At 44.0% G+C, this 19560-nt stretch overlaps 1 protein-coding gene across 1 annotated transcript; it reads right to left on the bottom strand.

The window, feature by feature from the left end:
- Positions 1 to 2523: 2523 nt before the first annotated feature.
- On the bottom strand, positions 2524 to 6496 carry LOC108411202 (lactose-binding lectin l-2-like). The gene is made up of 8 exons (XM_037546416.1): positions 6357 to 6496; positions 6198 to 6277; positions 5889 to 5924; positions 5728 to 5763; positions 5472 to 5596; positions 3600 to 3734; positions 2826 to 2934; positions 2524 to 2728 (listed from the first exon to the last, which is right to left on the bottom strand). The coding sequence occupies exons 2-8, from the start codon at positions 6256 to 6258 to the stop codon at positions 2658 to 2660; spliced, it is 573 nt and encodes a 190-aa protein (XP_037402313.1). The 5' UTR covers positions 6259 to 6277; positions 6357 to 6496; the 3' UTR covers positions 2524 to 2657.
- Positions 6497 to 19560: the final 13064 nt, after the last annotated feature.

Raw genomic sequence — 19560 nt, 5'->3', positions numbered from 1 at the left:
GCTGACTTCGACTGAAGACGTCATTGGGCGGTGGAAGGAGTACTTTGAGGACCTTCTCAATCCCACCGACACGTTCTCCAGTGAGGAGGCTGAGTCTGGGGACATGGGAATAGGCTTGTCCATTACTGAGGCCGAAGTCGCTAAGGTAGTTAAGAAGCTCCTTGGTGGCAAGGCTCCAGGGGTGGATGAGATCCGCCCTGAGTTCCTCAAGGCTCTGGATGTTGTGGGGCTGTCTTGGCTGACACGCCTTTTCAACATTGCGTGGACATCGGGGGCGGTGCCACTGGATTGGCAGACTGGGGTGGTGGTGCCTCTTTTTAAAAAAGGGGACCGGAGGGTGTGTTCCAACTACAGGGGAATCACACTCCTCAGCCTCACTGGCAAGGTCTATGCAGGGGTACTGGAGAAGAGAGTCCGGCTTATAGTCGAACCTTGGATCCAGGAGGAACAGTGCGGGTTCCGCCCTGGTCGTGGAACACTGGACCAACTCTTCACCCTCTCCAGGATTCTGGAGGGTTCATGGGAGTTTGCCCAACCAGTCCACATGTGCTTTGTGGATCTGGAGAAGGCATTCGACTGTGTTCCCCGGGGTATTCTGTGGGAGGTGCTTCGGGAGTATGGGGTACATGGCTCTTTGATACAAGCCATTCAGGCCCTGTACAAACAAAGCAGGAGTTTGGTTCGCATGGCCGGCAGTAAGTCAGACTCGTTCCCAGTGAGAGTTGGACTCCGTCAGGGCTGCCCTTTGTCACCGATTCTATTCATAATTTTTATGGATAGAATTTCTAGGCACAGTCAAGGGATGGAGGGTGTCCGGTTTGGTGACCTCAGGGTCACATCGCTGCTGTTTGCAGATGATGTGGTCCTATTGGGGACATCAGGCCACGAACTTCAGCTTTCGCTGGATCGGTTTGCAGCCGAGTGTGAAGCGGCTGGGATGAGAATCAGTACCTCTAAATCCGAGACCATGGTTCTCAGGCGGAAAAGGGTGGAGAGCCCTCTCTGGGTCGGGGATAGGCTCTTGCCTCAAGTGGAGGAGTTCAAGTATCTCGGGGTCTTGTTCACGAGTGATGGTACAAGGGAGCGGGAGATTGACAGGCGGATTGGTGCTGGGTCAGCAGTGATGCGGGCTCTTTACCAGTCTGTTGTGGTAAAGAAAGAGCTGAGCCATAAGGCAAGGCTCTCGATTTACCGGTCGATCTACGTTCCCACCCTCACCTATGGTCATGAGTTTTGGGTAATGACCGAAAGAATAAGATCGCGAATACAAGCGGCCGAAATGAGTTTCCTCCGCAGGGTGTCTGGACTCTCCCTTAGAGATAGGGTGAGAAGTTCGGTCATCCGGGAGGGACTCGGAGTAGAGCCACTGCTTCTTCACGTCGAGAGGAGCCAGCTGAGGTGGTTCGGGCATCTGGTTAGGATGCCTCCTGGACGCCTCCCTCGGGAGGTGTCACAGGCGAGTCCACCTGGGAGGAGACCCCGGGGAAGACCCAGGACACGCTGGCGCAACTATATCGCCCAGCTGGCCTGGGAGCGCCTCGGAATCCCCCTTGGAGAGCTGGTGGAAGTGGCTGGGGAAAGGGAGGTCTGGGCTTCATTGCTTAGGATGCTGCCCCCGCGACCCGAACCCCGGAGAAGCGGAAGATAATGGATGGATGGATGGATGGATGGATGTTTTTGACGCCAGGTATTGATCATGTTCTAACTAAAGTCTCATTTCCTGATTTTAATCGCAAGTGTCTGGCCAGTTCTGTCTCCTTAGAATCTGCAATTCTTTGTCTTTGAATTTGTTTGGTTGCTGGTTTGTGGAATCTTTTTTCGGCTTTTGACCTTGACTGCTATTTTCTCAACATGTAACGAGGAGTGAGGTAGCGGACGCATGTGCGGAGGTAAGCAACTTTTATTGAGGGCAAATCCAAAATCAGGGTCATAACGGTCCAGGGTCAAAGAGCCAACACGAACAGATTGAGTTTTAAACATTACAAACAGCTGGTTACGGCAAACACCAACACGACGAGAACACATGGACAGGACTGTGAGGGGCCAACCGTGACACAACACAATGTTTTGTCAGTTTGCTTGCTCAGTTTTGGCCTTAGCTTATCATGCCATTTGTTTTTGCCTTTCCCTTATAGTATTAAAACTTATTTGCTTTCCTATTGGTTAGGACTTCAGGAGCTGAAGAGAAGTCCTAAAGCATTAGAAACACTGCAGAAGTTACAGTCTGGTGCCTGAATGTGTTTCATTTGAAACCCTACTATTTAACTATAGGCAATGAGAAAAGACTTATTAGGTAAGGCTTATTTGGACTACTTTCAAGACTGCTTGGCTTTCATTTTTAATGTTTCAAGACAACATAATTCCAACTTATTATGATTACTTCTTACTGCAAAAGTCTCCAAACTCACAAAACAAATTTCATCACCATATTACACCTGTTTAGTGATTTAGATCTCAGCAATGGAAGAAGTACTGCCTGAAACCACCTGTTATTGCTCATAGCAAAAGAGAGTCTTGTAGAAATGTTTTTATTTAAAACACTTTATTTTGGATAGTATCTGTGATGTATCTCTGCAGATCTGCGTCCAATGTCTGATCTGTTCTTTCTTTACTAACAGTGCGACATTTTACCAATATTTTACTTGGCATTCAGAGTTTCACGCCGGCCTCTTGACGCACACAAAGGGATACGCTTGATTACATGGAATATCATTCCATTCCTTCTGATCTGTAGACAAACAGAAATAAGCATAAAGACTAATGAGAAGATTGTCCAAGATTAGGAAACTTATAAATACAAACAGACTGGATTAACAGGAACTTACCACCCCAGTTCACGTGCACACAGCACTCGTTATTCGAATGATTGGGTTCATTTTTATTCCACTTGCTGTAGTCATATTTGGTCCCATCAGACCAGAACCAGCTATCCCTCTGAAAACATAAATACATGTAAATACACTCACCAGCCACTGTATTAGGTACACCTTGCTAGTAAAAGGTTGGACCCCCTTTTGCCTACAGAACTGCCTTAATTCTTCGTGGCACACTTTCAACAAGGTGTTGGAAACATTCCTCAGAGATTTTGGTTGGTTATTTGAGCTCCTGTTGCCTTTCTATCATCTGGAACCAGTCTGCCCATTCTCCTCTGACCTCTCACATCAACAAGGCATTTTCGCTACGCCTGGCACCCCAGTCTAGGTACCTCAGTCCGCTGGGTGTCATAGCGATAACACAGCAAATTTGTCACAGTTGTCGGAAGAAAACCTAATATCTGCAAAATGGTAACTTTACAGGAAAAGGATAAAACCTTCTTTACTTTTAATGTAAGTCAATGGAACCAGACGTATTTACATGTCATTGTGGGGCATTTGGTCCATTCATTGTGAAATTTAAACACAATGTACAGGGCGACAGGCATTTTCAGATTATTTCAAAAACTGAAAAATGACAAAAATTTAAAGATACAAGTTTATCACATTTTAGCACTGCTATTATGATCTTATCATCAGTTGTACTAAAGAAAGTCTGCAATAAACCCATGCTACTGATGATACTGTATCTTCATTCACTAATGTTAGACATGCAGTGTGTCATACCTTCTGACAGTTGCTGAGGCCGAGCCATGTGGGATTCTCACTGGGGTCGTGAGCACGGATGAGAGCCTTCACCAGTTGATGGTCATTTCTATTGTGTATTGAGACCAGGTTAGCACCTTCATTCAGACAAAGACCCTAGAAAAACAGAGAGAAAAAGAGGGCAAAATAACTGAATTGCTGATGCAATGCAAACGCTGGACACCCATAACACATCCAAATTTCAAGGTAGCCAATGACAGAATCAGGAGTGGGGCAGGGGGTGGTGACATGCCTCCAAAAGTGGTGGGGCAAAACTTTGTAACGATTAGCCCCTCCCAGTCGTCCATGTGCTCTTGTTTTGGTTTCAGTCTTCCATGTGCTTTTGTTTACTTGTCCATGTGCTTTCTTTGTTTTGATTCTTCCCTGTCCTGCCCCCTTGTTTCTAGACTCCGCTGTTGATTGTAATCACCTGTGTTTGCCATTTGTCTCTTGTTGTCCCTTGTCAATACCTGTTGTATTTAAGCCCTGTGTGTTCCCATGTTAGCTTGCTGGTCTTTGCATTGTTTGATGTGTTGTTTGGTGTTTGGATTGTTTGAAGTGTATTGTTTGGAGTTCTGCGTTTCTGTTCATCATGTCTGTACCCCGATCTCTCCGTGTTGCCCTGAATAAATCTTGCTTATCTCAGCATATGCGTCCGCCTCCTCATTGCTCCACAGCGTTACAAACGGTGAAAGAAAAAAGTGGTTGGTTAAGTGACGAAATCACTTAGGCCACTGCCTAAAATTACCTTTCATCTTTATTAATCTGTTCAGAGCATGTACTTAATTAAAATACTGATTGATTTATGCTTTCCTGAGTATTTTAAGTCAGTTTTGATGGTGGCGATATTTATACTGCATTGTAAATGATTTGTGATCTGACTTCAGGGCTTTGTAGATCAAAAGATTCTCAAAAGAGAATAACAGAGCTGCACACTCCTTAGGTCCTATGGTGATAAACACTGGCACAGTGCTTAAGTAGATTTTCAACCTGCTTCTTTTGAATTTCTACTCAAGTTGTTTTGAGGGAAGATACTTTTACTTTGTGTAATTATTTTATGCAAATATCAGGACTTTTACTTCCTTTAGGCTCTTCCACCCACCTCTGAACATGATCATGCGCAGTGTCAATGTTTGTTTTGATGCTGCTTCAGCAACGGCAGCCTCATATAGCAGTATTTGTTAGCTAATATCTCTGAAGCCCATCAAGCTGTTTTCATACAGAGTTCATTTTCTAAAGATGCAACATGCTTTTTTCCGCATGTTTTTTTTTTTTGGAGATGTTGTAACTTTTTCCCTTGGTTTTGTTGGTAGACTGCAAAGGCCAAAGTGGACTAAACTAAAGTACACACATGGGTATTTGTTTATTGATCAAAGGTTTTGCAATGATGTATGCACTATTTTACTCTCACACCCACCACCACGGAAACAGAAAAACAAAAAATAGGGATGCTTATCTTCTGTGTGTACACCGGTTTAACAGGTCATGTCACTGATACTTGGCCAAAAATACACTCCATGGTCCATGTGCCAAAATCTAAAGCATTTCGTTATTGTATTGCTTGTCTCTCGTTAGAGAAAGCTCCTCTCAGCTGAAATGGAGGCTCTGATTGGCACTGCCACTCCATTTTACTCTTTCTATCCATGCTGGTCAGTGCTCCATGCAGTTTAAGGAAAGCAGAGCTTTTTATTTTACGTCCTGAACTCAAAAACTAGCAGGGCATCGCCATGGCACAAGTGGTGGGTCAAATGCCTGCTCACCAATGCAGTTCAAGTGGCCACCTTGAGTGGGGTATCCCTCAATAGAGCCCTTAATGCCTTCCTTCAAATTCAGATACAAGAGACCTGACTTTACCTCAGCAGTGGCCCAGTCCACAGCTTGAGAAAAGTAGTTGAAGCAGCGTCCATCAAACTTCACCCAGCCAAACGGACATGCGGGCAGACATGGCTGTGCAGCAGTCACTTTCGTATCTGTTTGTTCTGTTCGAGGTAATGAAGAAATTTGAGGACAGTACTTTAATGAAGAACATCTATCAATATGATAACGATGATAATTTCATGATTTCTCTGATTTTCTTTGATTCATAAAGTTAACCTGTGAGTCTCTTTACCTTTTACGAAAGTAATGAGATCAAGCTGTGTAGTCTCTAGAAAAGCAGACAGAGATGAAGGTTAAAAAGCTGGTCTAGACTGTAATGGCTTTATTTAAGCAGTTTAATTGCCATCATTACTTGATCCAGGTTTAATCACCAGAACCTGTGAATCTCTTTACCTTCTATGACAGCACTGAAATCAACCTCTGTAACCTCTGAAAAAGCAGATAAAGATTAGGGTTAATAAGCCGGTCTATACTGTAATGGCTTTATTAATGCAGCATAACTGTTATCATTACCTGATCCAGGTTTAATCACCAGATCAGAAACAAGAAGAAAAATCACTTAAAGTGGTCAGTTCTACATAGTAAATAGTAATAGTAAAAACTGCTGATGGAAATACCAAATATAATAAATTCTTATTATATTTGGTATTTCCATCAGCAGTGTCAGTATTACAGTGAGGGTAAGAGAGATGAAACTCTCACCAGAAGCTGATGAAGCCATGAAGAGAACGAAAAGCAATGACATCTCAGTCACACGGACCATGATGGCTCTTCTTCAAGTGCTTAAAGAAAAATGTGAGGTAAGTAAATGCAAATATAATATGTTAAATAACAATAAACATAGAATAAATGGTTTCATACCTGCAGATAGATGAAGAATCTCTTGTGATTCGATGTATAGATGTACTGCTGTGGGGAAAGTGCTGTAGTTTTATACTCTTCAGAAAGTGGTGGACACCCCCCACACCCACACACAAACTCCAGATCCCACCCAACTCTTCCTGTTGGAGGAAAAATCAACTGAATCATGAGCTTTCTTGGAAAATGTTCTGATTCCTTCATGCTGCATGTTTTCCATCATTTGTACTCAAGTTTATGTATATCATTCTCTGATAAGCGTGCTATGCTTATGGCAGCTTTTTAAAAGAGAAATGGAGATTTTCTGAACTACTGTCATATTTGGTTCGTGTGCAACAACAAAATGATCACAACCTTGAACACACACACATTTTCTAAGCCACTTCTCCCTCAGGATCGCGAGGGGGTGCTGGAGCCTATCCCAGCGGTCATTGGGCGGAAGCCAGTCCATTGCAGGGCAGATAGACAAACAAACATACACATTCACACTCACACCTAGGGCCAATGTACCATGTCCAGTTGGCCTAACTGCATGTATTTAGACTGTGGGAGGAAACCAGTGTAGCCAGAGGAAACCCACGCAGACACAGGGAGAACATGCAGACTCCACAAAGAAAGGACCCTGCTCACCCAGCTGGGGAATTGATCCCAAGCCCTTCTTGCCATGAGGTGACAGTGCTACCCACTGCGCCACCATGCCACCCTGAACCTTGAACATATTATTAAAAACGTATTATAAAGAAAGCATTAAAAATGTATTTCCTTATTATACAAGGTGTCCCAAAAAAACTGACATCATTTGAGATGTGAATATCTGAATAACTGCATGTCCTGGGCAAATGAAATTAAATAGGCTTCATGTTGAACAATACAAGCTCTCTGTTGGAGAAGGTGGACAAGTTAGAGGAGCGCATCCGGGGGTTATTAAAGGATAGACAGCAAGATTCAGCATTAGCAGCTCCGGGTGCCCTTGGGAGAGTTAGCACCCCCTCGACTCAGGCATTAGAGCCCTTACAGCGGGGCGAATGGGTGACGACTCGACGGTCTAGCCAGAAAGCTAAGGCTAATGCTAACGCTGAGGCCAAAGCTAGCCCACCGGAACACCACGCTCCTCCACGCTCAAACAGGTTTGCCCCGCTCAGTGAAGCACCCACTGTGGAGCCTGTTAAAAGTGCCCTGGTTATAGGAGACTTGATTGTCTGACACATGAAATTAACTACTCCTTTAGGGGCTCCAGCAGTAACAGTTAGATGTTTATCGGGAGCCAGAGTCCCGGACATTAGTGGCAACCTTAGACTGTTAGCTGATAAGAGATATTCAAGGATAGTCCACCCCACGCGGGAGGGTGCTGCCTTACTTTCTTGCAGCATAGCTCATAGTCTCTTAGTTAGTCGGCAGAGTAGTGTAAACAGCTGCTGACAGTCCAGAGCCCGGACCAGGCCGCAGACAGACAGGCTAAACCGACTGTCTGCGATCCGCCTTGAGGCATTACCCAAGATCAACTTTATTTAGACTGTCTCTTTACCCCGAATTAAAACTAAATTTAATCATAGAAAAACTCAATTAGCCCGTTTAAACAACCTAATCAATATATATCCGTATTCAGATGATAGCATAACACCTCAGATCTAAAATTTGGACAACTCAATATAAAATCACTTAACTCAAAAGCAGTCATCGTAAATGAAATTATACGTGATCATAAATTCGACATTTTCTGTCTCACTGAAACATGGGTGAGACCAGATGAGTATTCAGCTTTAAATGAAGCCACCCCTTTAGGCTATAATTATGCACATAGGCCAAGATTATCAGGCAAGGGAGGTGGAGTATGTATAATCTACCAAAATACTCTAGATATTAGTCAGAAACAATGTGACACTTTCACTTCCTTTGAGGTCCTTTCCATTCATGTTACAAACCTGGTCACAAAAAAGGATGCATTTTCATTATTTAACATTTACAGGCCACCAGGGCCCTACTCTGAATTTTTAAAAGAATTTAGTGATTTTGCTGCAAACCTGGCTGTGTGTAATGATAAAATAATAATTGTAGGAGATTTTAATATTCACTTTGAGAAGGTAGATGACCCACTAAAAAAGGCATTTACTTCAATTCTAGACGCTGTTGGTTTTACCCAAAATGTAACAGGGCCTACACACTACTGCAGTCACACGTTAGATTTGGTTTTGACACTAGGTCTTAACATAGACAAGCTTAATATCCTACCACAAATCTCAGCAATCTCCGACCATTACCTAATTTCATATGAGCTATGACTTAGCCATAATATATGTACGTCCCCTCGTTATTCCGATCCACTTTAGAAAATGTGGCACCACTTAAAATAAAAAGAATAAGGCAGAAAAAGCTCGCCCCGTGGTACAACGACAAAACCCGTACCTTAAAACAAACAGTTCAGAAACTAGAGCAGAAATGGCGACAAACCAAGCTGGAAGTGTTCCACTCTGCCTGGAAGGACAGCCTTATAGGGTATAGAAATGCTCTCACTAAAGCTCGGTCAGCGTATCTGGCCTCGCTGATCGAGAATAATAAATATAATCCTAGAGTTCTGTTTAGTGTGATTTCCCAAGTCACAAAAAATCAGGCAGGTACTGAACCAAAAATCCCAGCAACTCTCACTGGTGAAGTTTTTATGGATTTCTTTAATAATAAAATTGAAAATATTAGACAACAAATTCAACCCACAGTATTAAATCCAACTTGGCTGTCATCTGATTTGGCTGATATAAAACAAAACACAGTTGTAGAAAAGAGCCTAGAAACTTTTTACCCACTCCCACAGCTAGAACTAGAGAAGATTATCTCTTCTGCAAATTGCACAACCTGCACACTTGATGCAATTCCCTCAAAATTACTCAAAGAAGTACTACCAATTATTATAAACCCTCTTTTAACTATAGTAAACTCGTCCCTTAGTCTGGGCCATGTTCCCAAAGCTTTTAAACTAGCAGTTATCAAACCTCTGATCAAGAAACCAAATCTTGATGTTAGCATATTGTCTAATTACAGGCCTATTTCTAACGTTCCATTTATATCTAAGATCTTAGAAAAAGCTGTGGCCCAACAACTTAGTTCAAATCTACATATATATATGAAAAATTCCAATCTGGATTCAGGCCACATCACAGCACTGAGACGGCTCTAGTTAAGATAACTAATGATCTTCTTATTGCCTCTGATCAAGGCTACGTATCCCTGTTAGTGCTACTTGACCCCAGTGCACCTTTTGATACAATAGACCACAGTATTCTCCTAGAAAGGTTAGAAAACATGGTTGGAATCACAGGGACGGCCCTATCATGGTTCCAATCTTACCTAATAGAACGTTATCAGTTCGTCAGTGTAAACAATTTATCTTCCAATTATTCAAAAGTAAGATTTGGAAATCCACAGGGCTCTATTTTAGGACCATTATTATTTACACTATACATGTTACCGTTAGGCACAGTTATTGTAACGGGGAGCGAGGAGGCGGACGCATGTGCTGAGATAAGCGAGATTTATTAGGGGCAAATCCAGGGTCGTTGTCAAAACAGTCCAGGTTCATATAGCCAACACGGACAGATCGGTGGACAGACATGACAAAAACCAGAATCAACACAACAAATGGAGACATCAAACAAAGACCGGCAAACACAAGGGGCAAACACAGGGCTTAAGTATACAGGGCAAATGAGGGACAGGTGAAAACAATCAGGGGTGGAGTTACAAAACAAGGGGCAGGACTACAGATACCAAAACAAATGCACATGGACTAAACCAAAACACAAACACATGGACAGGACTGGGAGGGGCCAATTGTGACAGTTATAAGTAACCATAGTATTAACTTTCATTGTTATGCAGACGATACGCAATTGTACACATCAGCCAAGCCTGATGACAAATACAGATTAAAGAAAATAGAGGACTGTGTAAAAGATGTGAAATGCTGGATGTCACGGAACTTCCTCCTACTAAACAGTAACAAAACAGAGGTTCTCCTTCTGGGTCCAAAATTGGCAAGAAGTAAATTACCAGATTTCATTTCAAATCTTGCTGACTTTCCAGTTACACCTGGCTCAGCAGCAAAAAATTTTGGCATCATAATTGATTCAAATTTATCATTCGATCAACACATAGGCAGCATCACTAGAACAGCTTTTCTAAATCTTCGCAACATTGCCAAGATAAGAAATGCCCTATCCCTGCATGATGCAGAAACACTAGTACATGCCTTTATTACTTCCAGGCTAGACTACTGTAAAGCACTACTGTGAGGATGTACAAGTAGGAATTTAAGTAAACTTCATCTAGTCCAAAATGCTGCAGCCAGGGTCCTCACTAAAACTAGAAAATTTTATCATATCAGTCCAGTGCTATCATCACTTCATTGGCTGCCTGTTAAATTCCGTATTGATTATAAAATTCTTTTATTGACGTATAAAGCCCTACATGGGCTCGCTCCTGAGTACCTGCAAGACCTTATTTCCCATTACGAGCCATCATGACTACTCAGATCACAGAGTGCTGGCTTATTAATAGTTCCTAGAATTCATAAGGCTGCAGCTGGGGGAAGAGCTTTTTCTTACAAAGCCCCCAAACTCTGGAAAGATCTTCCAGAAAATTTTCAGGACTCAGACACAGTCTCAATCTTTAAGACTAGTTAAAGTTCCCCTTTAGATAAAGGCAGCAGATCCAGGGGTCCATGGACACAGGGAATTATAGTAAACCACCCCCCCGTCCCCTGTCCCCCGGTGAGCCGGGTTCCTTCTAAGGTTTCTTCCTCAGTTGTGAGGGAGTTTTTCCTTGCCACTGTCGCCCATGGCTTGCTCACCTGGATTTTTTTTACACTTCTTGTTAAAACTTTGTCTTTTCTGGAATTCTGTGAAGCTGCTTTGCGACAACATCTGTTGTAAAAAGCGCTACAAATAAATTTTATTTGATTTGATTCGATACAAGATACAAGATACAGATTACAAATACAAACAATACAACATTCGAACAAGAAATTCAGAGGGATGTAGATTTTATTACCGATTTCACAGCTTCACAAATCTTCAATATGCGCACCGCCAGTGACACGACACACTTCACGTAGGTAGTCCAAGTCCTGCCAAACACGCTGTAGCATGTCTTGCATAACCATCTCCAGCGCAGTGGTGATTCTCTGCTTGAGTTCCTCTAGGCCTGTAGGAAGAGGGGCGGTATAGATCACTCCTTTCACATAGCCCCATAGAAAATATCACACGGTGTCAAGTCATGTGAACATGGTGACCATTTCAACATGAAAAATTAAACTTGGTTAGTTTTTACACATTTTATTAAAATTTGAGACCATTTGAGGGAGAACTGGCCATGTTATTAGGCTATGAAAGCATTATTTTGGGACACCCTGTATTGTCTGCATAATAAGGTGTTTGTAACAGAGCTGTATGAATCTACCACAGATCCCTGTGGCACAAATTATTAGGCAAGGGGGTGAAAGAAATGACTGAGAGGGCAAGACCCCCCCCTTACACAATGAACCATGACTTTTTGCAGTAAAATCTATTAACTATTAACTTTAATAAACAGTGATGTACCAACACCAGCCACACTTACTGGAAATTAAATAAAACTACAAACTGCACTTTACCCAGCTCAACTCAAAACCTAAAATCGATAAACTCACGAACAGATAGGACACACAGTGCTGTTGGTGCAAATCGCCACCCATACACAGCATTCCTGCTTTGTAGTATCTTTTTCAGCTTTTTGAATGTGATTTGACTGCTTCTTTCGCCATAATTATTGCAAACAGACAAAAAACAAGCAATCTTTGCCCTACCCTAACTCCGACCTGATGCAGCTTTGAATCTCCTAAGGGTTTCTCTTCTACTGCCTGCAGAATTTAGTTGTAAGGTCCTGTTTAAATGTCCAAACCAATTAGCTGTGCCATTCTGGGGTGCAACAAGCTCCTTCTGTGCTCCTTGAAATGAGTCTTCAAACATTACTGTACTTGCTCCATATGGTAATCCATCATTCAGTGATTCAGAGCGGTCTGTACAGCAGGCTTTGCTGTCAGACTGGAATGATATCTCTCCAAAACACTCTGCGGCGTCCATGTTTCTTGTCCAGATCAGTCAACTTGTTTAGCAAATCTGTTCTGCTAACTCTGATCAGCGCTGGACTGGGACAAAAGAAATCAGTCCTGGCATTTTGGCCCAGACCAGCACAACACAATCCATCACACACACAACCACACTCCCCTGAATATGCAAACCAACCGTGCCAGTACTTAAAAAGACTAAAGCCGTGTAGTAAATAAGAGGGAATGAAAGAGGATTAAGAGAGAGGAAACTTGAATATTTCCAAAAACACACACTGCAGGTATGCATAGTGCCTGCCAAGTGTCATGCTCTGTACATAGTTTTGTTTACAATAACAAATATGTTAAATTTACACACCATTATTTTTGTTCAGTACCAAAGCTGCATTACAATAATTTCATTTCGGCCTTGTTCAGACTACCCAAAACCAAATCTGCAAATCAGATACAAACCACAATTGGAGGTGGTTTGAAATGCGATCCCAACCAGATTTTTACAGATGCATCTGTCTGAATGCTTTGACCACTCAAATCAGATTGTTAACGTGTCTTTTGAGTCACTCTAATTTTAACAAACAATGACAATGTCAATCCAGAGGGACGGAGATGCTCAGATTAAAAAAAAGCCAGGGATTTGTGCTTTTGCCAGAAAGTTTTTGAGGAGTTTGGAGGGCAAGATGATGCATCTTCTCTCCTGCATCTGCATTTGAAATCCTCCTCACCAGTGTTGCTATGTAGTTTGTTATCTCGTCATCGTGGACTGCCGAAATCCTTGCCTTCTCCTAAGTTTGATGAATTGCATGTTGACATGCAAAATTCCGAATTTTGAGGCAGCATCCATTGTTAACATAGCAGAAGAAGAGGCCGAACAGATAAACAACTGGTAATCGGTTGCCACTTAATGATTGGATTTGCATATTCCATCCCACACAGGAATCACAACCATGTGAGTCCGACTAACTGAAGACACATTTGACTGCCAAGTGTAAATACATGTGCCTAAAATTGTATCAGCATAAAATCCACATAATAGTCACATAAAGTGAGCAGGTGTAAAAGGGAACATTTAACTGGGAAATGTTTCATGGTAGAGAAACTTACTGACTGATTCCTTTACAGCAGTGGTGACTGAAACCAGAGGTCAGCACAGCCATGGCAAAAATAACCATTGTATTTACTATCGAAAACCACCAGTGAATCTACACATGTCCTCTTAGTTGTTTCATATGCTTTATATATATATATATATACATACATACATATATGTTTCCTCAAAATTATGATATAAAGAAAGTCTCAGGCATCATTTAAAATCATTTCATGTAATACTTTTCTGTGAGAGAGCTTTTAGAGTCATTAACCTCTTCAGATGTCTGGTTCCTATCACCACTACTGTAAAACATTCTGGCTCAGTAAGCATTTCATATCAAACCACTCTGACCACTTTTATTTACATCTTAACCACTAAACTATGCAAACATTTTTCAAAAATCAAAAAAACATTTCCATTATGAACAATTCTGACTTAGTAAGTTTCTCTAGAACAGAGTGTTTTATATTAAAATACTCTGAATGGATTGTGGAGAAGAGGGGATATAAGCCGAGTCTCTCCTCCCTCATCATGGGCAACGTGAGGTCGCTGGCTAATAAGATGGACGAGCTAACAGCACTAGCCAGGAATCAGAGGGAGTACCGGGAGTGTAGTCTAATATGCTTTTTGGAGACATGGCTACACCAGGACATCCCGGATGACAACGTTTCCATTGATGGCTTCCAGACTACTCGGGTCAACCGGGGCTGCACCGAGAGCAGTAAGTGCAAAGGAGGTGGGCTCGCTGTGCTAGTCTAACTGCTGGTGTAACCCTTGTTACATTACTATCAAGGAACATGTCTGTTGGCATTATTTACCACGTGAGTACTCGCATGCTATTATCGTGACTGTTTACGTACCCCCCTCTGCCAACCTGACGTCAGCGTGTGATGTCATTTATACAACTATAGCACGTCTCCAAACTCAACACCCGAGTGCCTTTATCGCCATATCAGGTGACTTTAACCACGTCACTATGGCTAAAACACAAATCAAACTTCACTCAGTATGTGGACTGTCCCACTAGAGAGGAAAGAACACTGGACCTGCTGTATGCTAATGTTAAGGACACACACTGCTCCCCTCCCCGCACATTAACTTCTGTGTGGACTACACTGTCCCAACCAGGACTGTTAAATGTTACCCAAACAACAAGCTGTGGGTTTCAAAGGACATTAAAGCTCTCCTTAACAACAAGAGAGGGCCTTCAGAGCTGGAGACAGGGAGGAGATGAGAACGATCACACCTCCACCTGTCTCCCACCTGTCACCTCTACAGTGAGTCTCACTGCTGACCAGGTGAGAAGACAACTGAAGAGACTCCACACAAACTGATGGGGTCCCCCCCAGGGTGCTTGAAGCCTGTGCGTCCCAGCTTTGTGGAGTGATGCATGATGTGGAAGATGCATTGTTCCTGTTCCAAAGATGCTGCAACCCAGTGACGCCAAGCACTACAGGCCAGTGGCACTGATGTACCATGTCACAAAGACCATGGAGAGGCTCATCTTGAATCAGCTCCAACCCATAGTCACCTGGACAAGCCACCCAGCACAGTGAGGGTCATGTTTTTTACTTCTCCAGCACATTTAACACCATCTGGCCCGCTCTTCCTTGTGATAAGGTCACAGTGATGCAAGTAGATGCCCCCCTCGTTTCTTGGATTGTTGACTTTGCGTGTACTTTATATGCTGCAGTTTTACATGGAATCCTTCAGTAAATAGTTCAATTGAAAACCCAACTAGTCTTTTAGCCAATTAGTGCGCTGCTCAGCTGGTTATCCTAGACCAAGTTAGAGCTCTGCATGTGAACCTCAAATGTTCAACACTGTCTCAGTGTGTAAAAATGAACATTAAATCACCTCTAAATACGGTTTGTTCTTCATATGCAGCCTTTATTTTCAATATGATTAAAAGCTTCTTAAATTTAATTACATTACAAACTTTAGATTAACATCTTCTGCAATTTTAAACAATTTTAATTCTGCTGTGCGTTTCTTGGCTTTCACAGTTTTACCACTGTCTCTTGACGCAGACAAATAGATAATTTTCATTGCATGGAATATCATTCCAGTTCTTCTCAGCTGTAGGCAAAGAGAAACAAGGTCACTGAATGAATGATTAGGAGAATAAGCAGAACTTAATCAAGTATCTTCTGTTCTTCTGTTCAACTTTTAATTGAAACTTACTCCCCCAGTTTACGTGCACACAGCACTCTCCATATTCATGATTTGGCTCTTTTTTATTCCACCTGCTGTACCCAAATTTGGTACCATCAGATCAGATCCAGCTGTTCTTCTGCAAAAACAAACAGACATTCATGGTGTAGATAAAAAGATTTTACATAAATTTTTTACCAGGCCCCCCATTTCTTTAGTGAAGTTATATCCAAAGAATGTGAAACATTAAATTTGGTTTATTACAACCCCAATTCTGGTAAAGTTGGGACGTTGTGTAAAACATAACAGAATATGATGATTTGCAAATCCCTTTCAACCTATATTCAACTGAATACACTACAAAGACAAAATATTTAATGTTCAAACAGATAAACTTTATTGTTTTTTGCAAATATTCACTCATTTTGAATTTGACGCCTGAAACACGTTCCAAAGAAGTTGGGACAGGGGCATGTTTACCACTGTGTTAAATCACCTTTCCTTTTAAAAACACTCAATAAGCGTTTGGGAACTAAGGACACTAATTATTGAAGCTTTGTAGGTGGAATTCTTTCCCATTCTTGCTTGATGTACAACTTCAGTTGCTCAACAGTCCGGGGTCTCCGTTGTCGTATTTTGTGCTTCATAATGTGCCACACACTTTCAATGGGAGACAGGTCTGGACTGCAGGCAGGCCAGTCTAGTACCCGCACTCTTTTACTATGAAGCCACGCTGTTGTAACACGTGCAGAATGTGGCTTGGCATTGTCTTGCTGAAATAAGCAGGACGTCCCTGAAAAAGACGTTGCTTGGATGGCAGCAGATGTTGCTCCAAAACCTGTATGTACCTTTCAGCATTAATGGTGCCTTCACAGATGTGCAAGTTACCCCTGCCATGGGCACTAACACACCCCCACACCATCAGAGATGCTGGCTTTTGAATTTTGCGTTGATAACAATCCGGGCAGTCCTTTTCCTCTTTGGCCCGGAGGACACGACGTCCATGATTTCCAAAAACAATCTGAAATGTGGACTCATCAGACCACAGGACACTTTTCCGCTCTGCATCAGTCCATTTCAGATGAGCTCAGGCCCAGAGAAGCCGGCGGCGTTTCTGGGTGGTGTTGATATCTGGCTTTCACTTTGCATGGCAAAGTTTTAACTTGCACTTGTAGATGGAGCGACGAACTGTGTTCACTGACAGTGGTTTTCTGAAGTGTTCCTGAGCCCATGTGGTAATATCCGTTACAGAATGATGTGGGTTTTTAATGTAGTGCCATCTGAGGGATCGAAGGTCAAGGGCATTCATCGTTGGTTTTCTGCCTTGCTGCTTACTTGCAGAGATTTCTCCAGATTCTCTGAATCTTTTGATGACCCTGGAAACAAGATGGCGGCGCGCAGTAGCGCAGCGGCTTCTCACGCTCCGAGCGTACACCCTGTTTTGAGCTGTTTTTACGTCGGTTCTGAACCCAACTTCACACGCCCCACGCGTGTGAGTTATAGCAGAACCGAACTTTTGAGGATTAAGGACAGTTTGGCCAGAAAAACAGCAATAATAGACAATAATATCAGAGCTACGCTGGGCAGGCTGAAGCTCCTACGAGTGCCGGCGTGGGGGAGCAGAGCGCCACAGACAAAGAGCAGGAGGAGGCGGTGCAGCAGATGGCAGAAGAGGTGGAAACGCGCGGGCGTGCTAGCTAGGCTAAAGGCTAATGCTAACCGACCCCCAATTCCGTCGCTTTTCCTGTCTAACGTCCGCTCTCTGGATAACAAGCTGGACCTGCTGCGGCTGAGGATGAATATTTCTGAGGAGATGAGGAACTGCGCTGGGATTTGTCTCACGGAAACCTGGCTGAACCACACCATGCCGGACTCAGCCTTCCAGCTCACCGGCCGGCAGCTCTTCCGAGCGGACCGCAACCGGCTATCCAGAAAAGCCCTGGGGGTCGGCTTGTGCGTCTACATAAACAAAGGTTGATGCACAAACTGCGTGTTGGTAAACAGCCACTGCTCCGAGGCAGTACAGCTGACTGTGAAGTGTCGGCCTCACTATCTGCCTCATGAGTATTCGGCGGTGTTTTTGATTGCTGTTTACATAGCACCGGATGCTAATGCTAACAACGCGCTGAAGGAGCTTTATGACAACATCAGCTCGCTTCAGAACAAGCATCCGGAGGCGTTCTACGTGGTAGCGGGGGATTTTAACCACGTAGAACTGAAGAACACCCTGCCGAGGTTTTACCAACACGTCAACATCCCAACGCGAGGTAATAACACGCTGGACCGTGTTTACACCAACGTGAGAGATGCATACAGAGCCTTCCCCCGCCCCCACCTCGGGCTCTCCGACCACATCTCCATCATGCTGGCCCCTGCATACCACCCCCCACTGCGTCGCTCCAAACCCACACAGAAGACCATCACTGTGTGGCCCAGTGACGGCGACGCTGTGCTGCAGGACCGCTTCGGCTGCACAGACTGGCAGGTCTTCAGGGAGGCTGCTGAGTGTGAGGGGGAGCTGGACCTGGAGGAGTACACATCTGCTGTTCTCGGGTACATCAGCAAGTGCACGGAGGATGTCACTACCACCAAGACTGTGACTTGCTACCCGAACCAGAAGCCCTGGCTGAACACAGAGGTGCGTTCTCTGCTGAAAGCCAGGGATGCTGCCTTCAGGTCTGGGGACTCAGGTGAACTCAGGAGGGCTAGAAGAGAGCTGACTGTTGGAGTCAAGAGGGCAAAAGCAGCATATGCTCTGAAAATCCAGGGACACTTTTCCTCCCAGGATCCACAGAGTATGTGGAAGGGCATCAAGTGCATCACGGACTACAAATCCAACGATGCACAAAGCTCCAAAGCCCCATTCCTGCCTGAGGCTCTCAACAAGTTCTACGCCCGCTTTGAGAATCCTGACACCCCCCCCAGCACCAAACTCACACACTCACCAGGAGAGGAGCCCCTCAGCGTGACACCAGCAGAAGTAAGGAGGACGCTGAGGAGGATCAACCCCGGGAAAGCTGCTGGCCCGGACAGGGTGCTAAGAGACTGCGCCGACCAGCTCTCGGACGTCCTGGCGGACATCTTTAACGCCTCCCTCATCCAGGCAGCAGTCCCCTCTTGCATGAAGACTGCCACCATCATCCCGGTCCCCAAGAGCTCTGCAGTGACGGGTCTGAATGACTACCGGCCAGTGGCCCTCACGCCGATAGTAACAAAGTGCTTTGAAAGACTGGTTCAGACCCACATCAAAGCCACCATCAACGTCACTGTGGATCCACACCAGTATGCGTACAGGAGGAATCGATCCACAGAGGATGCCATCTCCTCTGTGGTCCACACTGCCCTCACCCACCTGGAGCAGAAGGATTCCTATGTTCGTATGCTCTTTGTGGACTTCACATCTGCTTTCAACACCATGACACCTCAGACCCTGATAACAAAACTCTCCTCACTTGGACTGAGCTCTTCCATGTGCAACTGGGTCCTAGACTTCCTGACCAACAGGCCGCAGTCTGTGAGGATCCATAACATCTCCTCCCCCACCATAACCCTCAGCACTGGCTCCCCTCAGGACTGTGTGTTGAGCCCCCTCCTGTTTACACTGCTTACATATGACTGCTCATCTATCCATCCAGGCTGTCATATTGTGAAGTTTGCGGACGACACAGCAGTGGTTGGATGCATCACAAACAGAGATGAGTCCAACTACAGGCAGGAGGTGGAACACCTGGAGGGTTGGTGCAGAGAAAACAACCTCTGCATCAACGTAAAGAAGACGAAGGAGATGATTGTGGACTTCAGAAGGGGCCATCATGACCACCTCCCTCTGCACATTGGAGGTTCTGAGGTGGAAGTGGTCGACAGCTACA

Source organism: Pygocentrus nattereri, chromosome 2 (assembly GCF_015220715.1).
Source record: "Pygocentrus nattereri isolate fPygNat1 chromosome 2, fPygNat1.pri, whole genome shotgun sequence".
Lineage (NCBI taxonomy): Eukaryota > Metazoa > Chordata > Actinopteri > Characiformes > Serrasalmidae > Pygocentrus > Pygocentrus nattereri.
Note: the sequence above shows the minus strand (reverse complement) of the source record. Positions and strands in the feature narration are given on the sequence as shown.